The 12,158-nt window shown below is 38.7% G+C and overlaps 1 protein-coding gene across 1 annotated transcript in view; it reads right to left on the reverse strand.

The window, feature by feature from the left end:
• alx1 (ALX homeobox 1) overlaps positions 1-10,709 on the reverse strand; it is a 13,611-nt gene extending 2,902 nt beyond the window's left edge. Inside the window, exons 1-2 of the mRNA XM_078416667.1 lie at positions 10,481-10,709; positions 1,285-1,589 (exon numbers count right to left, since the gene is read on the reverse strand). Coding sequence (XP_078272793.1) covers positions 1,285-1,589; positions 10,481-10,709 — 534 coding nt within the window. The remainder of the gene's footprint in view (positions 1-1,284; positions 1,590-10,480) is intronic.
• Between the last annotated feature and the right edge of the window lie 1,449 nt (positions 10,710-12,158).

The following is a 12,158-nucleotide window of genomic DNA, read 5'->3' on the forward strand; positions in this document are numbered from 1 at the left end:
GTTTTTGGAATTAAGCGCGAGAGGTAAGAAAGAGGATTTTTTTTAAACATCATTTAATTTTTGAAGAATGTGTGTTATTTTAATTAATTTTTTCAAAACTGGAGATGGTGTTGAGCAGTAATTCACTGTATAAATTGTGCTGTGCTTGGCTGATGGTTCAGCACAGAAGTGCAGTCACATTCTGGACCTCTGTACATATGTGTAAATTGTGACACAGGTGGACATGTTCGAGAACATTTACAATTGTGCTCTGCAACTGTGCTGCACATGGAGTCCAGCAATCGGGTAGCGGGTTGACAAGACTCTGCAGTATCCAACTGGAGAAATTGCTAACAGATCCCACACAAGGTTACATTGTCTGCCATGAATAATTTGTAAGATTTATAAATTTTAATTATTTGCTTTAACTTTTTTAAATATTTCAAAGTCTATTTGGATGATGCTCTTTTTTTTTTTTTTTCAATACCTTTTAAAATGTTAATTGTTTATTTGAATTTTAATATCTTTAATTACTTCTGAATGTTAGCTCCATTCAGAAGCAGAGAAAATCTTGACTGCTTTGGCACATGGCAAAAATGCAGGGAAGATTTTCAGAGGATATTTGAGGGCAAGGCTTATTAGGCATCCCACGTACACTGTTCAAGGCCAATGTTCCATAAGTGCCTCATGACTTAGTATGAAAGCACACTGCCAGGAATTTCAATAAATACAACAGATCTAAACTTGGTAAGCCTGGCGTTTAATGGCACACAGTGAGTAGGGGCAGTGGGGCTCCACTTAACAAAATTAATCATGCCGTTAACAAATTCACTCGTGGCCGAATGCAGCAAGCCCTCATTTTTAAACCCGTTTGCTTTTGAGTTATTAATTGGTGAGAGGTGTAATTTCACAATCGTGAAGGAATTTCAATGCTGAATCCATTAACGAGTTACTGGTGCAGCAAACGTTTGGGAAGAGCGACAGCAACTCAAGCAGCAACTTATGCATTTTATGATTTAATAAGTCACATGCTTATTCTGGAAGTTGCTGTTAGATTTAATCCACTGCAAACAAAGCGCAGCGATAACCTCACTAACATTAGCACAAAATCTGAGCCAACAGATTTTACAACGGTCATTTGAGTTTATTTTATTTCAGAAAGTTATGAGAGCATCGCACATCACATACTGAAGGCACATTTTAAAGTATGGCCGTAAACAACCATGCCACTAAACATTCACCTAATGCTTTTTCGTAAACAGGTTCATTCAATGAGTGGTAGGGGTGTTTGATTTAGTTGCTTACCTGCACTCTGGCCTCAGTGAGCTCCGTGCGAAGAGCCAGCTGTTCCCGAGCATACACATCTGGGTAATGGGTTTTCTGGAACACTTTCTCCAGTTCTTCCAGCTGTAAACTGGTGAATGTTGTCCTATTTCTCCTCTTCTTGGTGCTGGACACATTGGAGTCACTCTTGTCAACATTCTGATCCATGATAGATTTTTCCTCCAGGCCTTTCAACGGTGACACCTTCATGTTGCAGTAGTTCTCGATGGGTCTCGGCAGGTCGGAGCAGGCCGCAGGACCCATTGGCTTTGAAACGCCATAATTGGCTGGGCAAGAAAGAAAACAAGAGAACATCTCAAACAGGAACCAATTCACACACGTCCTTCGTCAACTATGTCCTCGATAACGGATGGAAAAAAATTTGCAACTTCAAAAGTAAAATAAAACCCTGCAGATGTTGAACATCTGTAATACGAAAAAAAATAAACAACTGGTCTGCCAGCATTTGGAAATAGCAAGTCAAATTAAACTTTCTTAAGTTTAAGAACGGAATGATATGTAAGACCCTTAAAAAAAAAGGAACCATAACAAAATTCAATGCAAGAATTGGGATAATTTAAATGTTTTTATGGATTCATCCTTTTGGTGTGAAATTAATCCACATGGCAAAAGTTGAGTGTCATCAGTTAAGGATGCAAAATAATATGTTCATCTTCCATCCACTAAATTCCTGCTGGAGTTCTGTATGAGGAGCAATAATTCAGCAAATAAAGAACCAATGCTATTTACATTTAACATTTATAACTTAGATTTGCGGCAAAGATCACAATGTCAAAAATGCATTCAGCACAAAACACGGTAAGTTAATAAACACTTTTGAGGACAGAAACAGTGGGTAAAAAATAGTGGGTAAAAAACCTCAGAGTAAAAAATGTGCAGAAAAAAAGTGAAAAGATAATAATTGCTAGATGGTTTAGAGTTAAATTGTGCAAAGCAACAGAGACATAAGAGTCAAGAATGTTTTATTGTTATTTGTCCTGAAACAGGGATCAATGAAATTCTTACTTGCAGCAGCACAACAGATATTTAAACATTGTACCCTGTAAGTACTATGAACAAAAGAACAAAAAAGTACAGTTTATATATATATAAGTATAAGAAAATAACTGCAGATGCTGGTACAAATCGAAGGTATTTATTCACAAAATGCTGGTAACTCAGCAGGCCAGGCAGTATCTATATATATATATATATATAAAACGATATATATATATATATATGTATAGATACATATAAACTGAACTTATTTGTTGTTAATAATGGGGTTTACAGAGTACTCTGTTTAAATATCTGTTGTCCTGCTGCAAGTAAGAATATATGTATATGTATATATATATATATATATATTATATATATATATATATATATACTAGCAAAGAGGGCCCGTTGGGCCCATCCCCACACCCCCCATTTTCTCCTCCCCCTTCCCCACTCTTACTCTCCCCACACCATGGATTGAGTTTTGGAGAAGGGAATGGGGGAAGAAAGGGGGGGAGGGTGAGGAGAGATGGGGGGGGGGAACTTATTTGTTGTTAATAATGGGGTTTACAGAGTACTCTGTTTAAATATCTGTTGTCCTGCTGCAAGTAAGAATATATGTATATGTATATATATATATATTATATATATATATATATATATATACTAGCAAAGAGGGCCCGTTGGGCCCGTCCCCACACCCCCCATTTTCTCCTCCCCCTTCCCCACTCTTACTCTCCCCACACCATGGATTGAGGTTTGGAGAAGGGAATGGGGGAAGAAAGGGGGGGAGGGTGAGGAGAGATGGGGGGGGCGAGGTGTGGAGGGGGGAGGGAGCTTGGGGGGAGAGAGGGGGGGTGAGGGGGGGAGGTGAGGATGGAGTGAGGGTGGAGAGGGGAGGGAGGGGGACCTCCCCTTTTCCCAGTCAGCTCTAGCTCATCTCACAGGGGCATTGTGACGTCACACACTGAAGGCCTTCAATAAAAGGCTTAGAAAAAAAACGTTTTATCTTTTAAACCTCTTTAACTTAAAAAATATACGACCAAATTAAATAAAAATATCATTTTCTAGTAGCTATCTGCGTTGTGATTAAGGTGGTGCAAAACTTGTGGCGCTACGGTTTACCGTTTTTCCGACATCAGCCGACATCAGTGAAATATATATACATACAAGATCTGAGTTTTAATAGTATATGGATATATATATATATATATATATAGCAGAGAAATAAATAAACAAACAATAATAGTGCAGAGTAAAAAATAATACCTGCAAGACTATGTAGTTCAGAGCTTATTTGGTGTTTGTGGTGTTTAAAAGCAGGATGGTTGTGGGGAAGAAGCTGCTTCTGAACCTTATCAGATGTACAGCACTTTGGTCAACGTGGGTTGTTTTTAAATGTGCTATACAAATAAAATTGACTTGACTTGACTTGGATGTTACAGTTTAAAAGCTTCTATACCTTCTTCCCGATAGCAGGAGTGAAATGAGAGTCTGGCCAGGGTGGTGTGGGTCTCTCTCTGATGATGCTAGCTGTCTTTTTGAGGTAACGACTCTTGTAAATAATAGGTAGCAGGACAAATTAACAAAGCAGTGAATAGGTCAAATGTGATCTTGAGCTTTATACAGAGGCTCAGAGCACTGAACCCAGCAACAAATGTAAAACAATGATTCTGGATCAGCTCGCAATTGCCTACAATTCTGTACACCATAGATACGAAGGCTTTGGAAAGGAAAAAGGAAGATATTACCAAAAACAGGTTGATGAATCTCGGGTTATTTTCTGTAAAGAAGAGATTTAATTGATATATTTCATCATAAGTGGCTTGGATGGAGAAAAAAAAGAACCTGTTTCCAATGATGAAAAGTCGATAACCACCAGGCAGAGATTGAAGGTGAATGACAAGAAGAACCAGAGCCAACAGAGGAAATACATTTTTTCCACATCAGGTGTTGAGCTTTGAAGTGCATTCCCTGATGGTGGAAATAGATCCAATGGCAGTTTTTAGAAGAAAATCACATAAATAACAAATGGGAAAAAAAGAAAATTGCAGGAATACAGGAGAGTGCAGGTTAATGGGACTAACTGGAGTGCTCTTTAGAATTTTGCAGCACTCAGTGGGCTGAATGATTCATGTTTTGTGCCGTGCTCCTTTGTGATTCTACTCTAATACTACAAATGGGTGTTAATGTTAAAGTTTGGTCAATTAATTACTACAGTACAAAGTTACGGGGCAAGTTTCTATGGTTATGGTGCTAGATACGTATGGTTTGATTTTAATCATGTGTGGTGTGATTTACCTGAATGCCACACAAAACAAAGTTTTTCATCATATCTCAGTAATTCATAATAATAAGCCAATACCAATGACAAATGAACTACAACCACTGAAGTACAATGAAGTGCTCACGGAAAAAGCATAATCATCTCAATAAGGCCATGGAAAAGCACAATAATGGTTAACAGTAAAATTTTACAATGACGAAAACTAAAAAATGGTCAAAAATAGAAATGGTATGTAACCTGCATCAGAGGACTAGCAACCAAATCTCTGATGTAGAATTCCAACAAGAATTGTGTTCTCATGAAAAGTCACCGTACAATCCTTGCTCCCATCTAGCTGTTTTATCTATTAAATGCAGCCATGGCTAAGCCATGGGGCACAAAAGCCAGCTTTCAGATCGGAAGACACTAGAATGCCCGGAAGAAACATGACACTTATTTTCTGTTATAAAGGATATATTTTTTAATATTATAAGATCACCAGCAGCATTGTTTAAAGGGAAATCTCCAGAGTTTCCGTGCCCTGATCACTGGAGGACATTACCATGCAGACAGAGGAATAGATTCAAGCCTCCTCAGGAAAAAATGCAACATTCCCGCTGACTCGTGGGGTGCTGCCTGATCCCTTGCGTTACTCCGGCTCTTTGTCTTTTTTGTTTTGTAATCCGGCATCTACCATTCCTGGTGTCTCTTGGAATCCCTGGCTGATGACAAAATGGGCATCTGGGATAGCATTGAGCATCACGGATCCATTCATCGAGAACTTACAAAACCCCTGCGTAACCATCTCCCAACCTACCCCTTTGTCCAATACTTCACATGGGCCTCACCAGCCACTTTCGAACCCATTGGACTGGAATAGAAGCAAACCATCCTTGATCCGAGGGGACCGACTTAGGAGATCTGACAGATACCTATCCACGTTGTAAATTTTACAGAGGTAATATATTTACTACTCTGGCTATTGGAAGTTGTAAAGAAAGATAGAGGGAAGAATAGAAGGAATTAGAAAAACTATAAGATGTCATTCTAAGTGTTCTTCTAAATAAGTGTCAAACAGAGGGATCAATTAAAATAGTTATCATCAAAATCAGATGTCATCTTGAAAAGATTGAGCACAGTATTTGTATCATAAATTTGAAAGTGCGCTCACACACACAATATTAGGGAAAATGAACCTCCGATTTTGATTTTCTTATTGGTAGACATTCCTTATACATTTACAGTACAGACACTCACACAGTTTAGGTGGCCACAACTAAAATAGGGAGGAACAAAGTGATACATTACAATCAATCATTACCTTACATGAGGAAATTAATTGAGGTATGGCTGCAAAATGCTACATTTTCAGAGAAGATATGCCAAAATATATATTTTTGTGGTGGGCTTATATTAAATCTGCGAATGTTATTTAATTTCTGTTGTCTCATTAAAAACAATAAAATATAATCATACTAAGAAATAAACCAGAATTTTGACTGAACCATATGCACAGAGTAACATCGAATTTACTTATTTGAAGCAGATTAACGCTGGCGCTGTTTTTAATTGAATGGCTCTTAAAGGCATAACTAGGACTGTCTGATATGTAACAAATAACATCTCCGGAATATTGAATTTCATTCTGATCGTGTGTAAGTTGAAACACTACAGGTGAAGGCATGACCGGATAAATGGCATCACAACGTTTACATACATTTTATTTTCCATATTAAAAGGTATGTTTACCAGAGAGAAAGATGGAAGCTTCCCCTTCTTGTTTCTATTTCTTGCTCATTATTTGTCACCATGGCCCTTGTTAATTTATCAATAATGTTCCAGCTCTAAAATCGTTTTCACCTTTAGCATCATCACATTTTCTCACACTAAACATAATCCGTTTTCTGAAAGATCCCAGAGGCCGCTTGTATGTTTTATGAGCTGTTGAAAAATTCTTGATCTTTAATGTTCCTCAAAGGTAAACCGCAACGTATTAGCTCTGAACCCTGTTATCGCTGCCTGCTCGTTGTAGGTTGTAAAACTCGCAGATTAGTTGTGGCAACACAACCCATAACCTCAATGACTGGAGTAATGGCTGTTTTTTTGTAGAAGATACACTCGTTCCTCGCCCCGTTTCGCAGTATCTCACTTTTTGTTTGTATTCCGTTTGTCGAAATTGCGATTTTATTACTTTAAACTAACAAATCGCATCCCTACATTATTATTTTTTTTCTCTGGAGATCATTTCATTTAAATGAACTATTGTGCCCGAGCACAGAACGGCAAGAATTTGCATCGGAAGGAACTGCAGATGCTGGTTTAAACCGAACATAGACACAAAATGCTGAACAAGGGTCTGGACCCATTCCTTCTCTCCAGAGATGCTGTCTGTCCCACTGAGTTACTCCAGCATTTTGTGTTTAACTTCGGCAAGAATATGCATGTGTTTTTTCGCGTTTTATCGGGTCTAGTAGCAACATATCGAAGATGAATATTTCCAACACAAGCTTAGTAATCACAATGCGTACTGTTATCCTGGACACAGAAACGAAAGGATTGGATGGTGGTGCTGGCTCGAAGGGCCAAATGGCCTACTCCATTGTCTATTGATAAAAGTTTCCAGTAAATTAATTATTTAGAGGTCCCTCATTGGGCGAATCGCTCTTTAAGTATCCCTTGCTCTCTCCTATCCATAACCCAACTCTTCCAAAAGAAAAGATGACCCCTGCGTGAAAACTGAACACAGTCCGAATATTAGCTGAAGGAGGGAGGCTTTGCCTGTTTCATTGTAATTGAGAACCGAGTTTAAATCCCCCGTCGGCTGCTGCAACGCCAACTAGTTAATGATGCTCAGACTGTAATTCATATCATTACCCAGAGTATTACGCATTCCACCTGAATGATATGTTACGGTTTCAGGTGAGGCTGCCTAAACCCCAGCCGTGTCCCGAGTTTAGGCTAAATTTCGATTCGCGGCATGGGCTTCGAAAAGAATGACTACTTTCCGGGGTATGTTCGCTTCCCCAGTGCGATTGCACATTAGTTTTGGGGAACTAACGAGTCGCAGCCTGGTCGTCGGGAGGTACAATGAAAGGAAATCAACGACAATTGAAACCAGATCTGATTAAAAGAAAGAGGTCTACTGGGTTTTGAACAGTTCACACGCCAGTTCCATGCTGCAGTACTCTCTCAAAATGATTCTTCATTCTTAGAAGTTGATACAAGTTCCTAATTAAATGAAGTATTTAATTTCCCAGTTGGGAAATTGAGAATGAAATTCTCAATTTCATTTTCATAAATTGAGAATGAAACAATTTATCACAGGTTCAGAAAATGTAAAAAAAAAAAAAAGAATAATCGAATATGGCAATCAATTGACTGTGAACTAACCATTCTGCATGTATTACATTAAAAAATGATGTTACATTAGGAAATATGATTTAATGTTCATATCCTGAGGCCAGTCAACAAAAAGTTTCTGACTGTAACGTGTTCATCTGACATCAGAACCCAATGAGATTTATTCAGTGAAGTCGACGGTTCTTCGAGTGCTGAAATTATTCCGCCAAGGACACAACTAATTTCACATTGAGAGCTGGACGAGATAATTAGAACATTGTTCATTTTGGCATAGAAAGAAGCGCGGTTTAATGAGCCCCCGACAAATAAATACAATTAAATACATCGAGTAAAATTGTGCCGTTTGCCTTTCAAGCTCCATCAGGCCGTTATTCTAAACAGGTTCACCAGGCCAACTTTTCGTACCTTACAAAGTGCACGTTTTCATGTCCATAGAAAACACGTTGGAATAAATATATATATATATATATATATATATAATTATTTTATTCATTGCCTCTGGAAAAATCATGATTTTTTTTTGTCTGTCGAGTCAATTGCAGAAGTTGAAGAATAAAAGCAGAATTTTCAATGTCCATTTTTAGATAACTCGTGGCAATTCAATAAAATTTAGCGCCGGCAGCTGCGATTTTCTGGTCATTTTGATGCAAAACCGATTTTATTTCGCCTGTAGAAGACAGATCAAGTTCATTTGATAACTACGCAACAACGATGCGTGTATATTTTTAAAGGTTCATTATATTCCACTGGGGGGAAATAGCGATAATGACGGCGGGGTCTTGTGAACTTACACTCAGAAATGGACGTCCTTTTAATAGCCGTGCATTACAAACACATTGGATGAGGTGAGATTCTGAACATTTCACCCAAAACATATCTAAAGATAAAAGAACCATTATCAATCCAAGAAATAGGTACTTCTATATTGACGCTAAGGTTACCATTAAAGCAAAGTAACAGAGTATTAGACCTGTTTCTTCCAAATGCTCGCCGTTCTTATTTAGTAATGGTGTAGAAATCTTTGAAGAATTTCAATATTTTGACTGATTAAGGTTAATCGAACGCCTGACCGGCTATTTATAATTCTGATATGCAAAGTTAAAAGAAAATAATACCCTAAACTTATTTTTCAAAGAAATCTCGAGATATTTCATCACAAATAACGCGACTAATATGATTACGATGAGCTATTTGCTGGAACAGTGTAAACCGCCTCAAACAACACGGCAGAACACTTAAATTATATCCCAGTACTAGTTTGGGCCCGGAGTCACAGGCTAAACTGTTCTCATTCTTAAGGCAATGAAAAGCGAGGGCACTTTCATTGACAGCTTATAATAAAACAAAAATATATATATATAGATTTGGCAGGATTTAAATAAAAGCTTGATTATTCCAGACAATTGATTATCATTACTGAAACCCATTATACCACGGTTTCTTGGTCAACAAGGTCTGCCTTCCTTTTCTGAATTGTCTGAATCAAAAGAGATTTTTTTCAAATAATTATTGTGAGGTAGAGACCGGGACTACGCTGAAAATATACAGCACAACCCCTCCCCACCCCACCCAAGGCGGATTGGCTGCAACTCATAGAATACCAGATACCCAGGCATGTAAAGCACTATCGACGAGTAATTTCCTGCTTGGATTCGAAATTGTTTAGGACTGGTTTGCAATAGATGATGGAACCCTTCCTTTTGGTGCGGTTCTCCCCAAATAATAAAGAAAGCACCAAATCCGTAGGGGTGTGGGTTCGACCCCGAGGCACGGGACAGAACAATACAATACAATACAATATATCTTTATTGTCATTGTACAGGGGTACAACGAGATTGGGAATGCACCTCCCTATACGATGCAATAATTTAATTAATTTAAACAACAGCAACCCAACGAAACAAATTGTAACAGTTTTAAGACAGAACCCAGATGTTGTTTACTTCAGGGATTTGTCATTTAAAAACAATAACAAGCAGCTAGTCGTCTTTCAATGCAGCAAATACAATGTATCGATGATTAGTTTTTTCTCAATACCGCATTAATCGGACCACTGGAAATTAGCCTGTCGAAAGTTTTAGATCTTAAAAATTCAACTGCAGCTTGAGGTCACAAAGTAGGTCACGGAGATTTTATGTGTAGCTAGCTGTATTAGAGTTGTGAAAAACTTTCGCCATGTTCCACCGACTGCACAATAGATTACTGAAACAAGATAAATAGTTTGGTTTGTCCCTCCATATCGAGGGACCACCAGAATAAACAGCAATCCCTGCTTGCCACTTATGGTTAGGAGGAGACAGTCCCAGAAAGCAATAGTCACCATTCTTCAAAAGGAGATTTATATATAAAAACGATGACAATTATTTGCGCAGCAGCGTTTAAGATAAATTACAACAACTGTGCGCAATGTAAGCAGACCGGTGAATAACTTAAATGTACAGGGTGCTTTCTGGATATTATTTTTGATGGCCTGCCCGTGAAATAAACCGAAGCACACATACTGCGAACGAGTTACATTGCGGGCGATAGTGGTTGGTGGCAGTTCACACCTACCGTTGGCACCGTCCTCGTGAATGGCCTTTGCAAGCCTCTCGTGAGGCTCGTTGCTTTCCATGTTCAGAAAAGTGTGGATCCGTTTTGAAGCATTCTTGTTGTAGAAAGTTCCCCCTTCCATGCTGCCCATGACCTGTTCTAGGGTTGCCTCTGCTCCCACGTAATACTCGTTCCCTTTCGAGTAATGGCCAACGGCAGGGAAATTCTCATTTGCAAATTCCATAATCATCCAAAAACCAATTTATTCGGAGGTTCCCGCAGAGTCTTGGTCAGGAGGGGATCCTTTCTGGCTGAGAATAAGTTCAGATGGAAACTGCAGCGTTTGGCCGTGGGTAAGCTTTGGTGAAAGAGCCCTATATAGAGTAAAGACGCTGGCCAACTGAACGCAGCCTCCCCCTAACCGAATGAATATGCAAATGCCAGAATCGTACTCTCCACCCAGAGTACAGCCCTTAGCTGCAACCAAACGGCAACGTGCCTTTGGTTGTGCAAAGGCTTCAGCCTCGAGTTTTTGTTTCTTTTTGTTCATATTGATTATTTCGCCGACAGTGCTACAAACAACCCGCGTTTGGTTTCCGTCAAAGACAAATTCTACGTCGTATTGTCCATGATATTTCCTCAATTCCTTAAACGTAGAACCTTGTTGATCGTTTTAATAGAAGTTAGACGCAAAAATGCTGGAGTAACTCAACGGGACAGGCAGCATCTCTGGAGAGAAGGAATGGGTGACGATTCGGGTCGAGGCCCTTCTTCAGACTTTTAATGGTATTTTAATAGTATGTTTTGAAATATTGTTTTGACACTTCGCTCCTCCGCGCGCAAACCCTTATTTTGCCAAGTAAAGCCGAGTGGAACATTACGTTTATATATTCCGAATAAATCAATAGAGTGGATAACAATCTGACTACCTGAAGACATTAGACCAGGTTGTTTAGTGTAGATCTCTGGGATAGTGCGGAAAAATAAAGAGAGCCAGATCATCAGCTTGATTAACATGTCCAGTATTCGATATAATTGAGCATTTTACTCGATAGGTTGTGTTGTTTGAAATTTCGTCTGCATATCTGCAGATCAGCCAGCTTGCAAATCCGACAAGATGTTTGAGACACATCTTTCTCTGGGTTTTTGTTTCGATATAATATAGAGATGGGCAGCACGACTTCGTGTGATTCACTAAAATCCACCGAGGTGGGATGGGAACAGATTAGGGAGTGTGTGTGGTGATGGTTTGTGCGGGTATCAAGACATGGATCAATTCCTCAGCGATTATGGGAACCTACATTGTGACTTTCAGCATGTAAACACTTGGAGGTAATACAATTTTTTGGGAGTCTTCAATTGACACATGTGCTCAGCGATCACATTCAAATTAAACGCAGCTTTAAAACAGTGTATGTTTGGGTTGGCTTAAAATAGTTTTAAACAAAGCCACATCGCTGCATACATTTCTCGAAATATTTAAGGAAGGTATGTTGAATAGCTTTCAGTACAAGACAAACACATGACAACATCCTTGAAAAGTAGTATCCGCTCGACAACTTGCCTAACTTGCCATTGTATATGAAGGAAAATATTGATTAAAAAAAAGATTATTCATTTGGCATAACTTTCGACATGAGAACAGAAATATTTTTTTAAGGGTCAGGGCTAATGTTTTTGTATTTTTATCCTCAATTTC

This window comes from Rhinoraja longicauda, chromosome 20 (assembly GCF_053455715.1).
Source record: "Rhinoraja longicauda isolate Sanriku21f chromosome 20, sRhiLon1.1, whole genome shotgun sequence".
Classification (NCBI taxonomy): domain Eukaryota; kingdom Metazoa; phylum Chordata; class Chondrichthyes; order Rajiformes; family Arhynchobatidae; genus Rhinoraja; species Rhinoraja longicauda.